This window comes from Aphanomyces astaci, assembly GCF_000520075.1.
Source record: "Aphanomyces astaci strain APO3 unplaced genomic scaffold supercont1.30, whole genome shotgun sequence".
NCBI lineage: Eukaryota > Oomycota > Saprolegniomycetes > Saprolegniales > Verrucalvaceae > Aphanomyces > Aphanomyces astaci.
Genome location: NW_009798293.1, coordinates 477,598 through 497,992, shown reverse-complemented (window position 1 = coordinate 497,992; position 20,395 = coordinate 477,598). Strand labels below are relative to the sequence as shown.

Here is a 20,395-nt window from a genome sequence, read left to right as displayed (position 1 = left end):
ACGTACGGAAGCACTGTCAATTGTAGAGTGGGTAAGGAGTTGTGGATCGGGACTGCATCGTCGACTTGACCAGCCACGAAACCACGATCCAAAATAGATTTCAAGTGTGGGCACATTACACTCATGTGGTGTGGTACACCCAGTACTAGTACAGCGCAATGCCAAAGTCGGAAGAATACATGGCACTTGCCTGAGGTTATGAAGGGTACAATTCCTTTATTAACGAAAGACTACGTACTGTGCTTTTCTCAGAAGAAACTACAGGTTAAGAGTTCATATGGAATTTTGTATACTCGACCTCAACCTCATACTGTTGTACTGAAGGGTCTAAGGGCATCTCAGTGATTAGAGATAGCTAACCACTGGTGATGCAGTTTACCCCGGTGATGTAGCATCGCATGTACTCATCGGGGGCACGTTGGAGTCCCAGGTTACTAGGCTACGGGTTAAAAGGTGTGGATAGTTCCCATAGCGAAACAGTATTTCGGGTCAAAACAACAGTGTAACGTTTCAATGAGGGAATTATTCTTTGCTATGCTGAACACGTTGAAGTGACGCTATAGGATCGCCCCCATCTGGGTATCTCCATACTCACATGCTAATCAACACACATAAACCCGATATCACATGCTAATCAACCACATAAACCCGATATCCGGTATTTGATATTTAAATCCAGCAATAAAAACAGGTCCGACGGCGGCACGACAAATTCCGCGGCTTGTTAGCAATTCCACTGCGCCGCAAATTATGACACTAGAAGGTTTGTGGAGAAGCTGGAAATGCCAAATACAAGTAACATCAAAGAGCTTAGCTGAAAATACTGGGTACTAGTATCCAATGTACTGTTGATTCTTTGCACTGTTGAATCATGGTGTACAGTACTGTCCAGTGCGTATTGTTCTGATATATATATCTGGGCAAGTTAACGGGTATATATACCGGGTATCTCGGTGTGGTGTCGCAAATGGGGACGCGGGATACACACGGTATGGCGTAATGGGCGGGCGGAGAGTGGTGGAGGCGTTTTTGTGGTGCTTCCTTGTTCCGCATCCAGTTCACTTTCGCATTGGTCTCATCCTGCGCAGCACATCATACTATCATGATGTACAAAGCCCTTGCCAGCCTCTCGGCGGTCGCCGCCTCCGTCGCCGTCGCCGCCGACCCCGTGCCCACGTGGACTATGAAGCCTGTGCAATCCATCCAGGCGCGCGTGCAAGCATTTCCTCCGTCGTACGACGCCGGCCCAGGCCACAATACGTTCGTGGCTGACTTCGTCAAGGACGCCGTTACGTTCCAGGACAAGTACCGCGTGTCCATGGATACGGTCAACACGGCCAGCGTCGAAGGCGCGCTCATGTACTTGCAGGCGGAAGGCATCGACTACGCCGTCAACAAGCCTTGCTACCGCAAGAACAACATGAGTTACATCTGGTTTTACAACATCACGATCGTGCAGCCGACGTACATGCTGGCCGAGTTCCAAGACACTCAAATGCCTGAATACGGGCCGTTCGTGGCCATGGACAACGGCATCTGCACGCCCATCTCGGCCGCCGTACCGGTGCCCGCCGAGTGCAAAGAAATCGACGGCCTCGACAACTTCCCCAAGCTCGGCCCGTTCGTCGGCGGCGAGCCCCGCAAGGACGACCCGCGCGCGCCGTACGACGAAAACATTTGGTTCTCGTACCCCAACTCGTGCTACTTGAGTCCGTTTGGCGGCAAGTCGGAGGCATGCCGCAAGACCCAAACCGGCGGGTTGTGCCCGCGCGGCACGAAGCCCGACGGCATCAAGTGCACGTACGCGTTCGAAGTGATTGGGTTCGTGGCCATCGACGACCTCGTGGGCATCACGAGCATTCCGTTCGGCACGTCTGGGCGCACCTACTCTGGCTTTGTCGAGTTCTGCAAGGACAACAAGGTCGAGTTCGACTCGCGCAACCTCACGAGCATGATTCCGTTCTGGCGGGATCCGTTCAACCGCACCGCCAACCAGGCGCGGTCCACTGCCCTCATCAACTACTACAACCAAGTGGCCAAGCAACCTAACTCGTACATGCAGCCGCTGCCGACTCTCAAGGAGCTCACGGATAGCAACCCCCCCTGCTACTTGAACTCGAAGAAGTGCTACGACGCGGCGTTCGGGTGCCGCCGTGTCCTTCTCGCCCAGGTGTGCCAGGTCTGCACGACAGACGGCACCGGATGCGTTAAGAAACCCGCCAACGCAGAGCCCTTCCCCGATCTCCCCAAGGCCGAGCGCAAGGTGCCCCAGGAGCTGCTCGTGACCAACACTACAGGCGCGTTTGGAAAGAACGCGACGCCAAGCCCGGCCGCCCCAGGTTCCCCCTCGTCGATCGCTGGCAAGTCAAGTGCCGCCGTTGGATCGAACAACGGCCGGTGGGGGTTGGTGGTCGCGATGGCGTCCGTCGTGGCAGTGATGCTTGTGTAACGTACTAAATGATACAACCTCGTCCTATTTATACTATTTCTTACTATTCAGTCATCACATCTATTGGTGTCATCCGTACAATGGACACGAGAGAGTGTTGCAGCAACTTGGCGGCAAAACGGAAGGGCAAAGTCATGTTGGGACAAGTGCCAGTGTGTGAAGTTCGTTCAAGTTTTCGCTTCCTGCACCTTCGCAGAACTCTCGCCTACGAATCCGAAGAAAGGGCTTGGAAAACAGAACGAAAATGTTAGCCAATCAGCGACAAGAAAGTTTGGAGTAACCAATCAAATGTCGCGGCAAGGTTCAGTGCGAGATCCGATCGGGCAGGATCCGGATATTCGTACCGAATCTAAGAGCATGTCCACCACATCCCCAAATATCGATGTCCCTGTCGGACGGACGCCCAGTTAGTATTGTCAAGTCGATTCGATATTGGAGGGGGTTCTCAATCGAATGAGCAGCACAAATCAACAGACAATCGATCGACGAATGAAAACCCAGAACACGAATCAAGTGGCCAATCAAAATCACTCTTCGACCAATTCAACACTGCATTAGTGTGTGATTGAAATTAGTGTGATTAACTGGACGATCTTTACATACAAAAGTACTACGTAGTAAAAAAAAGGACAAAGAATCGATCGATAGCATGAATATTCCGACAAGATACTCATTCCGACAACAATTCTATTGGATACTCCTAAGTAGGAAGGGTACAGTGAAGTTATACACCTAACGTAAACAATCAATTTAAGAGCATCACAATATGTCAATCAATTTAAGATAAAAAGTGCATGAGCCAATGAAAAGACCCGAAATTTCATATGAGCCATTGAAACAACGCGAAATAACCTAACCACAAAAATTATATGCAAATAGTTATTCGCTATTCAAGATAAAAATATGCGTCCTAAATTGATTGTTAAAATTAGATCAAACTTGCTTGGTTTTTTGTCATTGGAAATGCACCGAAACCCAATATGATACGAGGTAGTTTCCCATTAATTCAGCTACAATCTCCAAATTTCAGAGGTCGAAAATGTTGTATGGGCGGGGAGCTTTGGAAGATCTCCCCAGCCGCCTTCCTCAAATGCATCTTAAATTGATTGTTTACGTTAGAATGAAGACCCACTGTGTCCGTCGGGTAGGGTAGCATGAACTGTAGGGCCTGTTCGAAGTAGATATTTTTGTAGATATTTTTAACAAAATGAAAAATTGGTTCCAAGTACAGTTTTCTACTTTTTTACCTCCTTTTGTGCGATTTTTTTAGCAACTCACTATACCAAAAGTAGAAAAAGAGGCCCTTGACTTCTTTTTCTAAATCGTGAAAAAAAAGAGGTAAATCGACTTTTGATTGGCTCATGCTACCGGTATTTCTGCAAACTACTTGGAACTTCCCCTAATAACTATAGTATTAATAGTAACATCAAGGTAACATTGGTGGCCAAAATCTACTGCCCTATATTGGCCCTATACAAAAGACCAATGCTTCAAAGTCAATTACTCGACCAGTTCTTTGCCAAATTTGATTTTGAGACGTAGCATCTCTTCACCACGACGAGATCTGTGGAAACTTCATCTCGTTTTACTTCAATTTTGAGAAATAAATACTAGTATAAAATAGCAGCCTGACGGTTTTGTGAAATATTGGAAGTTTCTAGGTTCACCACAGTACGGTCTTTATCCTGGCGTTATGATGCACGACATCTATAAACTACCAACTTTTCACAAAATTTTCTGACTTATATTTCATATTTATTACGCAAAATTTTAGCAAATTGAGACGTAGAATCGACAGATCTCAATATGGTGAAGAAATTCTAAGTCTCAGATTCAAATTTGGTGATGAATTCGTCCAGAAATAGATATTTAACCTAGCGGTATTTTACATGGGCGCTTGGATATTTGGCCATAGGGGTGGCAGCTCAAGTGTATCTTGATTTTTGTATATGACTCTTATCCGTATTTAATATCCGGAGGCAGTTGGGATCTTTAACCTCCCACTCCAGTGATAAAACGCATGAAATCAGTATTTAACGTATCTGGATTTTGGGTTTAACTACATTAATTGCACGTTAAATAATAAAACCTCCACTCTTCAATTTGGCCAGTTGGAAGTTTTTAGATGAAGTGTATGGTGCCATACGTTGACAGTGAATCGAACGTTAAATGTGGTGTAAAATTAGCCATTGAATCCGTCACAAAAAGACACACTAATTTCTACAACATTTCACCATTTTGAAGACAATTATTTCTTGCAAAAACTACTCCCGAGTCGAGCACTTACGGGAGCCACCAACTACTACTGTCTGTACAACCCCACGGCGGCAGCATATTTGCTGATAGTTTGCGCTTACGCTTTTCTGACCTTGTCATCACGCGTACATGTCTTCGTCGTCGTCTGAAAATTGGTCCGGTAGTCGCCCTGGGACCGTGGGGTGGGCGAAGATGGGCGACGATCCCGGCGAGTTGGGATCGCGCTCGAGCAGGGCCAAATGGGGGGCCAGGTCGTTGGTAAAGTGGGGCGGCAAAGCGATCAAGTCTTCTCTTTCGTCCACGTGAATGTTGGACAGCGACGACGTCAGCGCGGGCTCGTCGGCCTCTGCATTTGCCGGCGTGTTATCGTCCTCGTCCTCCTCCACGAGCGGGCGGTACATGTAGGAGAGCCTGGCGCAGATGGCTTGAAGGGCCTCCCATGCGCGGTCGTAGCATCTCGTCTTTGCGACCGCCACGTCATGTTCGTGCACGCCGTAGCCAACTTGCAGTCGGAAAATGCACTTGAAGTAGTAAACAGACCCATCCGGGGCCACGCCCGACCCTTCGTCGGCTTCGTCGTCGTCGTCGCAGCACTATCACACACACCAACGTCGATAATTCGTACTAGTACTACTACTAGTAGTAGATACTAGTACCTCGTAGTAGCGAGACTTGTGGAGAGCTTGGTCGAGGGATGGATACAGCCCCTCCTGGATGTTGTTGACTAGCATATGCCACACCCACGCCTGCGTATACAGTCGCGGCAAAACCGCGTGCAGCGCCGTGTACCTCGAGCCCTTGTCCAGATAGTGCATCAGCACATGGGTGCCAACTTTAACGGTCACTTCGGTATGGTTGTCGTGGCCCCGCGGTCGGTCTTCAATGCGGAAGGTCATCTACAATATCAATATGATGAGCTACTATGTATAGTTCCCAAAGTTTCCCCCTATGGTTTCCAGGTAGATTCTATTGTACGTACGCGAACGGGGGCGTCGTCGATGGCTTCGACGTCGCGCACGACACTCTGAAAGTGGTCGTAATTGTCGGCCTTCTTGGTCAGCGGGAGTTTCATGCTCATGAGGGCCGAATGTACGCGGCCACTGAGCAGCCACACGGCGTCGTACAGGGCGGATGTGTCCAGTTGGACGGGGGGCACGAGAGGCTGTGGTTGGTCGTCGTGGCTCGGGGCTTCCGATTCGTACACTTCGTCGATGTACTCGCCTTCTAGCGGATGAAAGGGCGGCGGGTGATGGACATGCTCGTGGTGTTCTGGGTCATTGCCAGCATTATCATCGTGTTCGCCTTCTTCAAGTGGGCCGCTCATGTGCACGTCAGCATCGTCGTCGGCATCGCCGCCAGAGGACTTTACAGGTCGCGGGTTGGCATACTTGGACGACGGCGCTTCCATCATCCATGAGTTGTCCTCATCGTCCACGTTTTCACTTGACATTCCAGTCGGATGCGTCGTCGCTGCTTCTGGTGGTGTAGGACGCCTGCTGCTGTCCCCCCCATCCCCACCACCCGTTCCTTTGTGATCGTTCGGTGGAATTGCCGCAGCGACGACGGGAGGTCGCGCCCGGGGGTCATTGGGGGGACCCCCTTTCGGAACCACTAGGTTGGACACAGCGGTTGAAGAAGAAGGCGGCCGAGGGGGAGGGGGGCGGAAGTGCTGCTGCCGGGGGTCTCGAGGAGGAGGAGGAGGAGGGAGGGTGGGTTTGGTCGGTTGCTGGTGTCCTTCTGGACGTGCTGGGTCGTTGGCTGACGTCGGAACGAGAGGTGGTTCGTGGTGGGGGTTGGGGGGGTCTGCAGCTCGGCTGGCCATCAGCTTCATGGCGCGCCGGGGGTCGGTCGGCGGGGCCTTGACGCTCTTGCTGGTTTCGTCATCATGGTCCTGGGTCAATGGGCGGGCTTTCTGCTTGTACTCGGTCACGGAGATTTTTTGGTTTTTCGCAGCACTATTATGCGAGTGTTTGGCAGGTCGTTCTGGGTTTCTGCTGTCTGATCGATCGTGCGAAGAAGCAGCAGCCTTTGAAGACGGTCGCGTCGTGTCGGCTGTTGCCGCCGTGGGGACTTTGAGAATGGACACGGGGTCATGCACACGGCGCAGGTTCTTGGACGCTGGCTGGATCCACTCTGAATGAAACGACACGCGTCGAGGTTTGCCAGATGCAAACGGGGTCGGATTATGATGGGCAGCAGCTGGCTTCTTGTGGATGGCCTTGTCACCTTTCTGGCGCTGCCTGGACGGGTCGTTGGGTTGGTAGATGATGTCCTTCTTGGCGGCCTCGGCCGATTTCGTGATCGTCGCGTGGTTGACATACCCATGGACAAACCGATTGTTGGATCCTCGCCGTTCGGGTTGCGGCGGCGTGGCTGCGGCGAACGGATTGGATGGAGCGGATGTAGTTTGTGCTGGCGGTGGCGTTTGTGGCGGTGCGACGTCGAAGCGCGTTGGCCTTCGGTCCGACGTGCTGGTCGAGTCCGGTCGACGGTGAGGGAGGTCTGGTCGTCGAGGAATGTCCTCGCGCTTCCGCTTTGGGATCGGCAGGTTGTCGTGAATGACGTCGCGCTTCTTCTTGGGTATCTGGTACTCGGCGTCGTCTGGCAAGTGGGGTGGGAGTGAGGCCGCGGCGGCGGTGGTCGGCGGCGCTTTCACCACAGGTTCGGCCTTGGCCGTGAATCTCGACTCGTCCAATGGCCTCTTCTTCGACGACGATGCGGCATGAAACATGATCTCCTCATCTTCGTCCGCTGTGTCAGCGTTGTTGGCGAGGTCTGCATAGTACGCTGCTTCCAACGACTCCTTGTCGTTCCCCAGTGCTTCGCACGTCACCAGCAAACCACGAAGTAATTGGCATGCCCACCGGTCGCAATAGTGGATGTACTGGTTCAATGTGGCTGCTCCACATATTGGGTTCAAGCATTTGCCCACGCTAAACGTTGGCTTGCGGTCCATTTCGTCCAAGGTATGGAAAGCCCTGATGGAGGAGCGCAACGATAAAATAATATAGTGTCAAGCATGTATACACTATTTAAAATCACTCAACTTTTATATCATACTAGTAAGTCCAATATTATTGTTGCATACATTTGGTAAAAACTCACGGACAGAATGACCGAAATTGACCAGTGTTTTTTTTAAATGTCATTCTAGCATTGAACAATCAACGCTATTGGCTAATCCGTTTTTGAGTGGATTTGATTAGCTCCAACAGATAGGATTCAAGGTGTCAATACATTTAGTGTCAATAGGTATTGTGCTTTCGAGTGAATTTTCGTGTTGTGATGTGGTTTCTCGTTGGAAATTAAATCGATTTAATTGGCTACCCCAGATGCGCTCAAAATTATTAGCCAATCAAAACCTTTTCAATGAAATTCAACCAATCAGATCGATTGTGGATCGGTTTGGTCGGCGCGATTCGATTGCACCCCCTCCCCAAATTTGTATCAAATCGACAATATATATTTGAATTAGTATGATTTGCACGATCACAAATCATGGTGACAAATTTATCCTGGCGGGCAAAAACCACACACGCAAAGCCCCGTTCAAAAATCGAAAACGAGGACGTGTGTTTGTATTGTAAATAGTGTTATTTCTGGTGCTACGCGGCGGATGAAGTTATTGCAATGTTAACTGACTAAAACAAGCGCTTCTCGTACGTGTGCAGGCCGTGCACACTGCCTTCACGCTGGGCTGCAGGGGTGCGCATCTCGAATCGAAGCTCGCCGGCGTACAGTTGTTCGTGGAGGTCCTTCACGCTGCGCGAGCCGAGGTCCTGGAACCCGTGCTTGATGCCTTGTTGCAGGTACGGGATGTACCGGTTCAACGACCCCTTGTCCACGACGGCCCCGCTAACGCCTTGGGCCACCTTGACCGCGGCGTTGCTGCCAAAGTATCGCTTCGCTGACCCTTGGCTCTGCGCCTCCACGGAGCCCATGCCGCGGTACTTCTTGAGTCGCACGCCGTCTTGGAAGAAGTACTGACCCGGAGCTTCCTCCGTACCGGCAAACAGCGACCCGCACATGACGGCGGACGCGCCGGCACACAGCGCCTTGATGATGTGTCCAGAGCTGGAGATACCTCCGTCGGCGATCACAGGCACGCCGTACTTGGCCGCGAGGCGGGCGGTGTTGTACACGGCCGACGCCTGCGCGCGACCGACGGCGCAGATCTCCTGGGTCGTGCAGATGGAGCCGCTTCCCATGCCGATCTTAAGACCGTCGGCGCCGGCAAGGATGAGGTTCTTGGCTTGGCGCATGGTCACAACGTTGCCGCCGACCACGTCCACATGCGGATGGGTCTTCTTCAGGTACTGCAGGATTTCGATCTGGAACGTCGAGTCACCTTGCGACGAGTCGATTACGAGGAGGTCGACGCCGGCAGCCACGAGCGCGTCCGCGCGGTCGCGGTCGTTGGGACGGGTACCGATGGCGGCACCGACCAGCAGCTGCTTGTTGGCGTTCTTGGACGCATGCGGAAAGTCGCGGTTCTTGACCAAGTCACGGCGGGAGATGAGCGACACGAGCTCGCCCTTGGCGTTGACGATGGGCAGCTTGCCGAGCTTCTTCTCTTTGAGGATCTGGTTGGCTTCGGCGAGCTTGACGCCTTCAAGCGCCGTGATGAGGTTTGTCGCCATCACGTCCTTGAGCGGCGTGTCGCGGTTTTCGATGAAGTCAATATCGCGGCTCGATACCATGCCGAGCAGCGTGGACCCGACGTTGCCGGATTCGGTGATGGGGATGCCGGCAAACCCGAGCTCGGCCTTGATCGTGTCGACGTCCGCCAACGTGTTGGTGGGCGCGAGGCACTTGGGGTTGGTGATGAAACCGTTCTTGAACTTCTTTACCAAGTACACTTCATGGCATTGCTCTTCCACGGTCATGTTGTAGTGGATCACCCCGATGGCGCCGTGGAGGGCCATGCTGATCGCCATCTGATGTTCCGTTACCGTGTCCATGGGAGACGACACGAGCGGCAAGTACAAGCTGATGTTGCGCGACACGCGGGTGGTCAAGTCCACTTGGTCCACGCCAAAGTTGATGTGTCCTGTAACGCAAGGCGATGAGATGTCGGGAGTCGATGATTTGGGCAGCGTGGCACTGTACCTGGCATGAGGATTAAGTCGTCGTAGGTCAAACCGACGCCGTTGTTCTTGGTCACGAAGATCTCGAGGGCGGTGCGGCCGTCCTGGCCCAAGCCTTCGTCGAGGTCATTGTTCGCCAACACGAACTGAGGAGCAGATGCCGCCGCCATAACTAATTGAAAAATGGATCGCCCATGAAGAAACAATCGACGGCGTCTGATTGGCCTGTTCCGAACCACTGGTCGCCACCGGTTACTCCTACTATAAGTACGTTTTCGTACTTAAGGACTTAACTCCTATGGTGTCAACTCGTTGCAAACTACCGCTGACTTCATGCAGTACACTTGAAGTACATACCAGTACATACATAACTGTACCTCACCAAACTCCATTAAGTACTTACTGTTCGCGTCGGAGGGATGGCGTTGTGAAGGGAAGCCTGCGCAATGGAATCCCAGATACGTGCGATTGTAGCAGAAACTTCAAAGTTCGCAACCATTTAACGCATAGTAAAACGCTGCGTTGAAATGCGTTAAACTCACAACATTGAAAATGCTACTGTCAAGAAGTACCGATATGCAGGGGTTCTCGTAGTATTTTTTTAATAGCACTTGAAGTATTGATAACGTGAGCGATCACACATCCCAAGTTTTGCCCAATTAATATTTCGAAAATTTGGTTCAGGGTGAGTCTGGATTAAAAAAAAGGCCAAAATCTTCGATATTTTGGCAATTTCTAAGAAGTCGGCAAACAATGAGATATTATCTGTCTGATCCAAAATTTGGAGAATTCAATATTTTGACAAATTTCGCGTTTTTCGCCAATAAATAAAAAGAGATTCAAGGGTCTTTTTCCTGAAGAGTTTCTTTCGAAATCTGCTTGATCCAGCCAGTCAAAAATAGGTGACAATCAAATTCTTCCAATTACCGTGAACCAATTTTTCGAAATATTATTTGGGCAAAATTTGGGAGCAGATTTCTCGACGATTCTCAGTTCTTGCCAACTTTCAGAAAAAAGTCCCTTGAACCTCATTTTTTAACTTTTCGCGAAAAACGCGAAATTTGTCAAAATATTGAATTCTCCAAATTTTGGATTCAGATAGTTTTTCAGTATATTTGCCAATTTCTTAAAAATTCCCAAAATATCATAGATTTCGGCCATTTTTACATCCAGACTTACCGTAAATAAAGTTACATTATTTTTTGAGTACCCCTGATGCACAATGTCGTCCAACACGAATCACGACGAATGCAGCTTGAAAGGGTCTCCTATAATATATGCTGAGATAATACTATTAATACGAGTAGTACATATCAGTTGCGACGAATATTAATGTTATAATAGCAGAATCTCGACACGCAAACATACAATTGATTGTTTGTTGCTGAAATAACCCAAGATATCGCTGTGTGGGGCAAACTGATGGGTTTTTCCCATGTACGTTCTTTTATCCGTTTAAAACCACTTTTTCAGAAAGTCGACCACCCCCTCCGCCGCGTCCCCCAAGTCGCCTTGGTCTTCTTCCGTCACAAACGAGTTGGGGGACGAATAATCGTCGTCTGATTCCACGTCGGCGCCGTCGTAGCCAAACATGGACTCCTCCTCCGGTTCACTTTCACCACCTCCCTCGACTTCCTCTGTGGCGGGGCCTTCCCCAGCAACGTCCCCCCCTTCTCCACCTTGGCTCGCGGCACCACCGCCGCCTCCTCCAAACCCAGGCACGAACATCATGCCCCCGCCACCCGGTACTCGACTCGCAATCTCCGACACCATCCGGTCGAACGGCATCCCTTGCAGAAACACCCGCCCCGGGCCCGTCAATGTTGTCACAAACAATCCTTCGCCGGCAAACATGATGTTCTTCACGCCTTGCATGCGCTGGATGTCGAAATGCACTGTGGGCTCGAACGCCACCAGGGAGCCGCTGGAAATGCGCAGCACTTCGCCCGGCGCCAGCGTCCGCTCGATGAGCGCCCCCGACGCCCGCACAAACGCGTCCCCTGGCCCCGTCAACCGCTGCAAGATGAACCCCTGGCCTCCAAAGAACCCCGCCCCAAAGTTTTTCGTAAACTCCTGCAAAACAATAACATGAAAACGATAAATTCCCAAATTAAAAGGTAATTTTGACATTATTTTGTAAATGATCAATTTATGATATACGCAAAGTATACATAGATTAAATTGTGTATCATAAATGGATGATCATCGAAAGAAGGGTAACTTTGCTTGGAAAATGTAAATTTGTTGACTACTGCAAAACTTAACACATTATGCAAGAAGCAGCCCTGCATTTCAGCTACAAGCATCAAGTTTCAGAGGCGAAATTGGATTTGTATGGACGAGAATAAAAGGTTCTGCTGCGGCACCTCTCTTAACTGTATCAACAATAGATCATTTACGGTATTCAATATATCGTACCATTTCAATGCCCACGGTGTGGGACCCCGCCACAAACGCGCCTTTCTGACAGATCAGCGACCCGCCAAAGTCGGCCAAGTTCATGTGCACGATCTACGACGACACGTGGATAAATAAATGAAATATGATTATAAATGAAACGCTGAGGGAAACAGAATGTGTGTGTGACTTGTCATGGGAATGTTGGTTCCATTGGGACGTACTTTGCTTGGCACGGACGTGCCCAAGCACACTTGGCCAGATGTCGTGCCCGTGTACGTGTACTCGGTCACAAAGAAGTTTTCACCTGTCATCATCCTTCCCATGTCGGTGAGTCGTCATAATGGAGGGGATGTCCTACCGCTTCAAGCCTTGTTGCACGCCGCCGGCGGTATGCGTGTCCAAGTGCACCCCGTCGGTCATGTAGATCATCGCGCCGCTTTCCGCGCGCAGTTTTTGATTCGGTTCCAGCGTAATCTAAGGTCATAGAGAAACTAGCTTGAGAGGATGATGGACGGAAGGCACGATGCACTTACGTGGACCCTGCGACAGACGAGAATTGGACAGTCAAATTAGAGATGGTCCCATGGAGGAAACGAGAGCAAGGGACACGTACAGTTGAGACTCTTGGCCGACGATTTGAGCGGCTTTGGAAAAGTCGATGGGGGTGTACACGACGGCTTCTTCGACGGCGTTTGTCGAGTCCTGTGGGGCGTCAACAACCGGAAGCGCTGACGTCGACGCGGTCGAGGGAATCGCAGGGGACGAAGAAGGAAGCACCTTGCCACTGGAAAATGGGTTCGTTCGTGTGCTCTCCTTTGTCACGCGGTTGTAGTAAACGGTTTGCCCTGCGGACCAACCATACATGAGACGACCGAAGCATTTAGTCCTTGCATGTACAGTACAGTAATAAGTAGTACATACCGTTGCGACGGGTGATGGTTTCCCAATCGTCCGACGGATGAGAAGAGAATCTTCGTGTCCACGAGGCTGCCACCGCAGCGGTGGTGGCATTTTGCTTCCTGATGAGACTTCTTCCCAGAACCGTTGCCATCATCATCGTGGAAGTGTGTGTGTGTGTACCTTCTATCGACTTCCAAACTGACCACCATTGGGAGTTGGGACCAACATTCCACTTTTTCTCCCGGATAATGGTATGCGGATAAACCTGCCGGGTAAAATTATCCGGATGATGGATCTTTTTGTTGCAAATTGTGGAAAGTGCATACGATGGGATTGCTGGGGGCGTCGCAACAGGAGCGTACGCCGAAACCAGCGCGCCAGAGACTGCCGAGTGGATACGCCCTCGATGCGACAAAGGAGTACGAGTGCTTGGACCGCGTGGCATTGATCACGGGTATTACAGGCCAAGATGGGAGCTACTTGTCGGAGCTGCTGCTGTCCAAGGGCTACATCGTCCATGGCATCATTCGTCGGTCGAGCTCGTTCAACACTGGCCGGATCAACCACCTGTACAAAGATCCCCATTTGAATGGTGTCCGGCTGTTTCTGCATTACGGCGACTTGTCCGACAGCAGCAACCTCTGCTCCATCGTATCAACCGTCCAGCCCCATGAAGTGTACAACTTGGGAGCCATGTCCCATGTAAAAGTGTCGTTTGAAATGCCAGAGTATACGGCCGACATCGACGGCCTCGGGACGCTGCGCCTCCTCAACGCGATTCGAACATGTGGTCGACCCGACACCAGGTAGGTACATACATCCACATCCCTGCATGTCACGTTAGCATCACATCAGGTTCTACCAAGCCTCGACGTCGGAGCTGTTTGGAAAAGTCCGCAGCGTGCCTCAGAACGAAGACACGCCGTTTCACCCGCGGTCGCCATACGGCGTGGCCAAGCAGTACGCGTTCTGGACGGTGGTCAATTATCGAGAAGCGTACGGCATGTATTGCGTCAACGGCATCTTGTTCAACCACGAAAGTCCCCGCCGAGGCCCCACTTTTGTCACGCGCAAGGTATTCGTACCCTCATTTGTCACGTTTGGTATCTGTAAAACCCCGAAACCCCGGAATCCCGAAACCCCAATGACAATACCATACGATGGCTAGATCACTCGAGCAGCCACGCGAATTAAGGCGGGGATTGAAGACTGTTTGTACATTGGAAACCTCGACGCAAAGCGAGACTGGGGCCACGCACGCGACTTTGTGCGCGGCATGTGGCAAATGCTGCAGTTGGAAACCGCCGAGGTTCGAATGACGACATTTGAAACCTGTGATATTTTCTACGGTAATAGGATTTTGTGCTGGCGACGGGCGAGTGCCACAGCGTGCGTGAGTTCATCGAGGTGGCGTTTGCTGCGGTGGGGCTGCCGGTGCGATGGGAAGGCGGTCCCATGGGCAGCGTGGATGAAGTCGGCGTGGTCGGCAATGACCAGAGGGTGGTCATACGAGTCGACCCCAAGTACTTTCGTCCGGCCGAGGTTGATCTGCTCCTGGGCGACGCATCCAAAGCCAAGCGGGTGCTGCCGTGGGAACCCTCGACGACCTTTGAAGCGCTCGTGGCGGAAATGATTCAATCTGATATGCACGACATAGCCCAGCGATCCAACCACGTCGCTACTACACAGTAACTTACTAACGTTAGCGCACAATACAGTTACTGTACAAATAGACTGGTTTATACAGGTCTGTGGCATCAAGTACATACTGTCCTGTATCATGAAGTAGGTCAAAGTCATCGTGTATAGTACTTTGCAGACGAAACGTTGTCAAAGAGTTTTTTTTTGCTTCCATTCATGACCAATCGCACATTCCAAGGTAAGTTTTGATTAAATACACATCAGAGATCCTACTCTTTGGTAGAGATTGGACGGTTATGACTTGTGGGCACTGCTGCTACATTCCGGACCGACGAGTGGACCTTCTTGACGTCTTTGATGTGGACAAACGCTAGCGCGACGGGGCCTTGCGCCGCCCGAATCACCTTGTGCACGTCGGCTACCGTCCGGTCGTGCACCGCGAGGCCGTTCACAGTCATGAGCACGTCGCCGATGTGGATGTGGCCGCATGCGTCCGCTTGGGAGTGCGGGGCCACCGCCGCCACGACCAGCACACGGAGGTCTTCGTCCACTGCGACCACACTAAACTCGACGCCGAGCGGCCGATCTCCGTCGAGTTCCAGCTCCTGGAGAAGCACGAGCGACTGCACGTACTCGATCGCAATCTCCAAACATGTGACAAAGTACGCCGCCTCGCCCGTGTCGGACACTGGCGGGAACGCCACGAGCAGTTCCTTGAGCATCAAAACGTCCTCCACTCGACACTGCACCACCACAAAGATGAACGCAGGGATGAAATCGTCGGCACTCATGGCGGCCGACGGGTACAGACCCTCTTCGGCGGCCACGTGGTAGATGGTGTTGCACGCTACGACCAACTGCCGGCGCTTGAACGAGGGCAGGCTCTGGCCGTCGATGGCGGTCATGGCAGCGATGGCGGCGGCGTACCCCGACGGTGACGGCGAGTTGATGCCGAAATACGCTTGTTTGCGGCCCTGGAGCAGCTCGAGTCGGTCCCGCAGCGCCTTGGAGTCGGCTTTAGGCACGAGCACCTGGTACACGACCTTGTGGATGGGCGAGAACACTCGCTCTTCGACTTGCTCCGAGATGATGGCGGCGATCGCGTCAAAATGGCGCTTGCTGTCGTCTCCACACAAGGCGCAAAAGTAATGCATCCGCGTCGTGACCATGTACTCCATCAATCCTTCCATGAACCGTCGGACGGACTGCAAGCACAGCGTCTTGCGATGGATCGTCTTGAGAAAGTTTTCACTACCGTCCCCCACAACATATATATATATATATATTGTCATACACTCAAAAACAGCAAACACCTTCACCACATACAGTATATCCTGGCAACAAAGTATACATTCAACCAACACCTCCCCTCCCCCCCACTCCCCCCTCCCTTCGATACAAGAACTTGAACAGATATATATATACCTCGTCGTGCCTTCTGGTGAGTACGGGGAGACCAGAATGAGCTGGGCTTCACGTGCAATGTCAGCCAAGATGTCGCTGTCGTCCTTGCCACGTGGCAGGTCGTCATGATCAGGGGACATTGGGTCGCTCAACGAACGTTCTATGCATGTTCCATCATCGACCGACCCGTTTGGCCCCAGAGGCGACGACAAAGCCGGCGGCGACGCGCCGTCCTTGCAAAGGATCACGCTCGACAGCGCGGCCACCCAAATCGACCGGTCCTCCTGGCTGTCGGCATGCACAAATAGCACGCGCGACTTCTTGTCCAGGGCGTTCTCGGTGATGCTAAAGCTGAAGCGTTCGCCAGTTTTACGCATGTCGAGCCTCGTGACGGACGAGGCGGGGGTGACGAGCACACGGCCCTTGGGTTTCGTTGCGGTGTCGGGGTTCCGGAAGTACGAGAGCCCGTCGGCACCCGTGAGCTCAAACCAGCGGCGCTTTACCGACTTGAACACCTGGCCTTGCTTACGGAGCCAGCCCGATGCCACCACCTTCTTGTCGGGAATGGTTGCGGTCGTGGGGGCGATGACTGGAGGCAAGTCGATGGTGTGGACGTCGCACAGGTTGAGCTTGTGTATCCATGTGTTGCGGTCTGCCTCGTTCAATGCGTACAGAAGCATGGTAAACGATCCCTGGACCAGCTTGAACCCAAAGTTGGGCACCCGCATGACGTTCGTCGTGACTTCGAGGTTGACTCGGCCAGAGATGGTCGAGTACGACGACTCGTGTGACTTGTGGTAGACGAGTTCTCGGCCGAGGATGAAGAAGAGTCGGCGCTTGAATGACCAGCTGCGGCTAGCTTGCTTGATGAGCCAACCTGAGTGCGACACGACGGGCACGGTGACCGAGTCGCGGGCGTCGTCGTCGAAGGGCAGAGGTTCCGCGTCGACCTCATTGATCAACGTGGATGACGCGGACCGATGCTTGCGTTCTACGGGGTCCATGTCGAGGGATTCGATGAGGTGGTTCGTGCGACGACTGGCCACTCGCATCGACTCGTTCGCGCGTTCCTTCCAATGCACAATGTCCCTGACAATGTGTGACAACGTGAACGACGCACGTGTCGTGATGATAATCTGTCGTACGAGTAGATGGGGCCAATTTGCAATAGCGACTGTGACAACCGCACCGAGTTCACGTCTGCCAAACTCATGCGACACCAAGGTTCGTCCAGGTCAATCGTATGGCGAAACACGTCGTCCACGTAGCTGAAATCGGGCATGCTTGACGATTCCATCATCTCTCTAACGATAAATCATCCTAGGTTGCTGTATACTCGTGCTACGAGGTGGACGTACTCGGCAACGCAGCGATGAAGTCACACACAGCAGCCACGACACAGCCACCGCGACGGTGTAGAAGCAAGGCTCCAACAAATTATCCGGACGGTTATCCGGATGTCTCCTGATTGTATCTGAACTCCAGTGTGATTTAGGGTTCGTCTGGTAACCGGAAATATTGCAATATTCAGGCCCAAAACGCCATTTTGGGGCCAAATTCAACAAATCTGATCAAAATTGAAACATGTCTTGCTTGAAGAGTTTTAACCCAAATCCAATAATTCCACGTGGGATTTACAGTTAGTTGTTGAATAGGTCCAAAACGCCATATTTCAAAATGGACCTTTTACCTCCATTTTGAAAATGGCATTTTGGTTACTCCCATTTTGCAAGATAACGTTAATGGAATATTATTTTTGAAATGCTACCAGACGCACCCTTAGACAAACCAGGCGAATTTTGGAAGTTGATAGCGAATTCACAATACTATTATTAACTTGCTCCGATGGGAAGCAAAGTGCATAATAGATTATACTAACCGAAGTACTATTATTAATACTCCGAATGTCCGCAAATTGACCCCAATTACAAAAAGTGGGATTTCTCTTACCAAACAATCGTTACTAATTGTTAGAGGTGTTTAGCAAGGTGTTTAGTATGATGTACTTCAAGTATGACGCAGTTTCCTGAGCTGAGTCAATGGACGATCCAGCGCTAACACCTGAGTGCGTAGGCCTCGTAAGCGAGTTTCTCCGTATCCCCAGCACACATGCACACCATGGACGCACAGATATCTCAAGTACACCAACTCGACGCCCACGCTACCGCAACGCGCGACTACACCTTGTCGTACACTGTTGGATGTCCATTTTCTGCCCAAAATTCTAACCAATGAAGTCATGACGATTTTCACAATGGCTTACAATTGGCAAGTTTAACCGGAAAGCACCATATTAATACTCAGTAGTAAAGAACTAACAGGAACGGTATCCGGATAACTTGACCAGCGGCACCGCATCCTTTCTGACAAAAATCTTTTGGCATGAGCAGTGCCACTTTGCCGCCGCCTGCGCCGTCCGCGGCGCTTCTAGACGACCCAGAGGAGCTTTCCAAGTACCTCAAGACGAAGATCCGCACGATCCCCGACTTCCCAAGACCGGGCGCGGACTTTTGGTATGTCCAGACTTGGATCTCACTGATTGGTTGATGCGCTCGATCTAGGGATGTGTCGACGTTGTTGCTCGACTACGAAGCGTTCCAAGTCACGATCGACGCATTTTCAAAGCGATACAAGGACGAACGCATCACCCACGTCGTCAGTGTCGAGTCCCGAGGATTCATGTTTGGCGCTCCAGTCGCGCTAGCATTGAAATGTACCTTCCATTGACAGTCAGACTTCGTGGTGGTAATGCGAGGATTGTAGGTGCATTTGTGCCCGTTCGACGTGCACGCAAGTTGCCTGGACATATCATCGGCATCGACTACACGTCGGGGTATTACCACGGTCGGTATGAAGTCCACGACGACGCGATTCCACGAGGCAGTCGTGTGGTCATCATCGACGACTTGGTGGCGACGGTATACATCACCCCGCTTCCTAAGTGCGAACAACTGCTGACATCGAAAACGATTCGTAGGGGAACACGTTGCTCGTAACATGTCAGTTGATGAAGCAACTTGGTGCGGAAGTCGTCGAGTGCGGCTGTGTCGTGTCGTCGGTCTCCAGAGTTCGTGTACGTGACGCCCTCCCTGCTTGCAATGACCTCGTGGTTCTCGTAGCGCAACTCGGGTGCGACACAGATCCACTTCCATCAACCCGTGCACAAGGTGAAAGTGGACGGACCAAATGTGTTTAGCCTTACCTCGTACGAACACTAATGCAAGAGTCGCCATGGTCACCTGCTAGAACACACCTCACCGCATTCACACCGTTTATATCGCGAATCTAAACTGTGCTTTGCAACGAGGGTGCCACCAAGTGATGCCCCACTTGGTGGAGCTTAGCTTACTGTTAAGACTAAAGGGTATCACTGGTTCAGCCTGCAGAACTTTGCAAACAATCAATGCCCCTAGCAGACTGTACTAGGTGTCTATGCTTCGGCGCACTATGTACAGCTTCGTCCCCATACATGTACTGGTTGCCAAACACTTGCCCAAGCAAGGCGTTCGTTGAATGGACATACTCATGACGCAACTCAACGTGGCTGTTCTACTTGGGTCCTTAGCTGCGGTGGAACTATTGCAACTTATTTGGCGCAATCGATCGAGAATCGGTAGATATGCTCTAATCCAAGTGAATACGTTCATAGTACTACTAGGTAGTACAGTACTTAGGTAGTATTACGAAGTAATATTAATAGTATGTTTTTCCAATCAATGTGGAGTCCAAAGTATGAAATCAATTAAGATTTGAGTCGGTTTTGGACGCCATCCTTGTCGTGAACGTCGAATCGTGTGGCAGATTACTCCGGAGTATAACAAGGCTGATTAACTCGACTGGTACGATAGTAAAGAAGTTCGGGTTGCTTCGTGATGGGTGGCGCATTGCCGGGGGTTGGAACGATAGCTAATCACTGGCAATTCGCCCCGGTTATCTTGTTATGGAAGTTGTTTTGAGTACTCAAGCAAAGATTTATGGGCGAAGCGCCATTCCTTATTCCTGCCAGCCAGCGAAGCGGCGTGTGTTAATGCTACTACTAGTATTAATACGTACTGTATTACTATTGTGCTTTTCACATATTTTGGCTAATCTGGGTATAAATACCCGCTTTTAACCAGTGGGTGACGAAGTTTTAGATTAATTCAACTTAGTTTTAGCTAATCGGAAGTACCTATGATTGGATGAGCAAGAGCTGTTCCTGCAGCATATGTTGCTAACCTGAAGCGTTTGCCCATTTCATTTCGGCAAACGCGGGGGT

The 20,395-nt window shown here is 51.2% G+C and overlaps 7 protein-coding genes across 12 annotated transcripts; 3 read left to right on the top strand and 4 right to left on the bottom strand.

The window, feature by feature from the left end:
• The first annotated feature begins 977 nt into the window (after window positions 1-977).
• On the top strand, window positions 978-2,485 carry H257_10852 (hypothetical protein). The gene has a single exon (XM_009837563.1). It carries the CDS (start codon window positions 1,103-1,105, stop codon window positions 2,447-2,449), a length of 1,347 nt encoding a protein of 448 aa, XP_009835865.1. The 5' UTR covers window positions 978-1,102; the 3' UTR covers window positions 2,450-2,485.
• A 2,182-nt stretch (window positions 2,486-4,667) lies between these two features.
• Window positions 4,668-7,661, bottom strand: H257_10851 (hypothetical protein; the record flags this gene model as incomplete). The annotated part of the gene is made up of 3 exons (XM_009837562.1): window positions 4,668-5,298; window positions 5,362-5,601; window positions 5,685-7,661. The coding sequence occupies 3 exons, from the start codon at window positions 7,659-7,661 to the stop codon at window positions 4,825-4,827; spliced, it is 2,691 nt and encodes an 896-aa protein (XP_009835864.1). The 3' UTR covers window positions 4,668-4,824.
• A 560-nt stretch (window positions 7,662-8,221) lies between these two features.
• H257_10850 (inosine-5'-monophosphate dehydrogenase) lies at window positions 8,222-9,976 on the bottom strand. Its single transcript, XM_009837561.1, has 2 exons — window positions 9,815-9,976; window positions 8,222-9,755 (listed from the first exon to the last, which is right to left on the bottom strand). The coding sequence occupies exons 1-2, from the start codon at window positions 9,960-9,962 to the stop codon at window positions 8,347-8,349; spliced, it is 1,557 nt and encodes a 518-aa protein (XP_009835863.1). The 5' UTR covers window positions 9,963-9,976; the 3' UTR covers window positions 8,222-8,346.
• Window positions 9,977-11,195: 1,219 nt separating this feature from the next.
• On the bottom strand, window positions 11,196-13,279 carry H257_10849 (hypothetical protein). The gene is made up of 7 exons (XM_009837560.1): window positions 13,114-13,279; window positions 12,806-13,037; window positions 12,726-12,732; window positions 12,551-12,666; window positions 12,414-12,507; window positions 12,211-12,303; window positions 11,196-11,865 (listed from the first exon to the last, which is right to left on the bottom strand). Exons 1-7 carry the CDS (start codon window positions 13,247-13,249, stop codon window positions 11,248-11,250), a joined length of 1,296 nt encoding a protein of 431 aa, XP_009835862.1. The 5' UTR covers window positions 13,250-13,279; the 3' UTR covers window positions 11,196-11,247.
• Window positions 13,280-13,410: 131 nt separating this feature from the next.
• Window positions 13,411-14,853, top strand: H257_10848. 2 transcript variants are annotated; one of them, XM_009837558.1, is made up of 4 exons: window positions 13,411-13,898; window positions 13,948-14,167; window positions 14,261-14,401; window positions 14,449-14,853. In XM_009837558.1, the coding sequence occupies exons 1-4, from the start codon at window positions 13,420-13,422 to the stop codon at window positions 14,782-14,784; spliced, it is 1,176 nt and encodes a 391-aa protein (XP_009835860.1). In that variant the 5' UTR covers window positions 13,411-13,419; the 3' UTR covers window positions 14,785-14,853. The 2 variants fall into 2 exon arrangements, with proteins under 2 accessions (XP_009835860.1, XP_009835861.1); XM_009837559.1 differs by having other exon boundaries at window positions 14,261-14,853.
• A 61-nt stretch (window positions 14,854-14,914) lies between these two features.
• On the bottom strand, window positions 14,915-17,563 carry H257_10847 (hypothetical protein). Of its 5 annotated transcripts, XM_009837556.1 has the most exons (4): window positions 17,496-17,563; window positions 17,283-17,441; window positions 16,159-17,226; window positions 14,915-15,984 (listed from the first exon to the last, which is right to left on the bottom strand). In XM_009837556.1, exons 2-4 carry the CDS (start codon window positions 17,435-17,437, stop codon window positions 15,003-15,005), a joined length of 2,205 nt encoding a protein of 734 aa, XP_009835858.1. In that variant the 5' UTR covers window positions 17,438-17,441; window positions 17,496-17,563; the 3' UTR covers window positions 14,915-15,002. The 5 variants fall into 5 exon arrangements, with proteins under 5 accessions (XP_009835858.1, XP_009835857.1, XP_009835859.1 ...); XM_009837555.1 differs by having other exon boundaries at window positions 17,283-17,563; XM_009837557.1 differs by having other exon boundaries at window positions 16,159-17,441.
• Window positions 17,564-18,516: 953 nt separating this feature from the next.
• Window positions 18,517-19,530, top strand: H257_10846 (adenine phosphoribosyltransferase). The gene is made up of 5 exons (XM_009837552.1): window positions 18,517-18,650; window positions 18,699-18,850; window positions 18,901-19,055; window positions 19,115-19,210; window positions 19,257-19,530. Exons 1-5 carry the CDS (start codon window positions 18,520-18,522, stop codon window positions 19,353-19,355), a joined length of 633 nt encoding a protein of 210 aa, XP_009835854.1. The 5' UTR covers window positions 18,517-18,519; the 3' UTR covers window positions 19,356-19,530.
• Window positions 19,531-20,395: the final 865 nt, after the last annotated feature.

What these genes read in the sequence shown, in the direction of transcription:
- H257_10850 (XM_009837561.1), bottom strand. Translation starts at nt 9,962, where the DNA reads ATGGCGGCGGCATCTGCTCCTCAGTTCGTGTTGGCGAACAATGACCTC. An exon ending in CGACTTAATCCTCATGCCAG is followed by an intron (nt 9,756 to 9,814) that starts GTACAGTGCCAC and finishes CTTGCGTTACAG; the next exon opens with GACACATCAACTTTGGCGTG.
- H257_10852 (XM_009837563.1), top strand. Translation starts at nt 1,103, where the DNA reads ATGATGTACAAAGCCCTTGCCAGCCTCTCGGCGGTCGCCGCCTCCGTC.
- H257_10849 (XM_009837560.1), bottom strand. Translation starts at nt 13,249, where the DNA reads ATGATGATGGCAACGGTTCTGGGAAGAAGTCTCATCAGGAAGCAAAAT. An exon ending in AACCATCACCCGTCGCAACG is followed by an intron (nt 13,038 to 13,113) that starts GTATGTACTACT and finishes GTTGGTCCGCAG; the next exon opens with GGCAAACCGTTTACTACAAC. An exon ending in GCACGTCCGTGCCAAGCAAA is followed by an intron (nt 12,304 to 12,413) that starts GTACGTCCCAAT and finishes GTGTCGTCGTAG; the next exon opens with ATCGTGCACATGAACTTGGC.
- H257_10847 (XM_009837553.1), bottom strand. Translation starts at nt 17,437, where the DNA reads ATGATGGAATCGTCAAGCATGCCCGATTTCAGCTACGTGGACGACGTG. An exon ending in CAAATTGGCCCCATCTACTC is followed by an intron (nt 17,227 to 17,282) that starts GTACGACAGATT and finishes ACACATTGTCAG; the next exon opens with GGACATTGTGCATTGGAAGG.
- H257_10846 (XM_009837552.1), top strand. Translation starts at nt 18,520, where the DNA reads ATGAGCAGTGCCACTTTGCCGCCGCCTGCGCCGTCCGCGGCGCTTCTA. An exon ending in AGACCGGGCGCGGACTTTTG is followed by an intron (nt 18,651 to 18,698) that starts GTATGTCCAGAC and finishes CGCTCGATCTAG; the next exon opens with GGATGTGTCGACGTTGTTGC. An exon ending in CGTCGGTCTCCAGAGTTCGT is followed by an intron (nt 19,211 to 19,256) that starts GTACGTGACGCC and finishes TGGTTCTCGTAG; the next exon opens with CGCAACTCGGGTGCGACACA.
- H257_10848 (XM_009837558.1), top strand. Translation starts at nt 13,420, where the DNA reads ATGGGATTGCTGGGGGCGTCGCAACAGGAGCGTACGCCGAAACCAGCG. An exon ending in TGTGGTCGACCCGACACCAG is followed by an intron (nt 13,899 to 13,947) that starts GTAGGTACATAC and finishes GCATCACATCAG; the next exon opens with GTTCTACCAAGCCTCGACGT. An exon ending in TGCAGTTGGAAACCGCCGAG is followed by an intron (nt 14,402 to 14,448) that starts GTTCGAATGACG and finishes CTACGGTAATAG; the next exon opens with GATTTTGTGCTGGCGACGGG.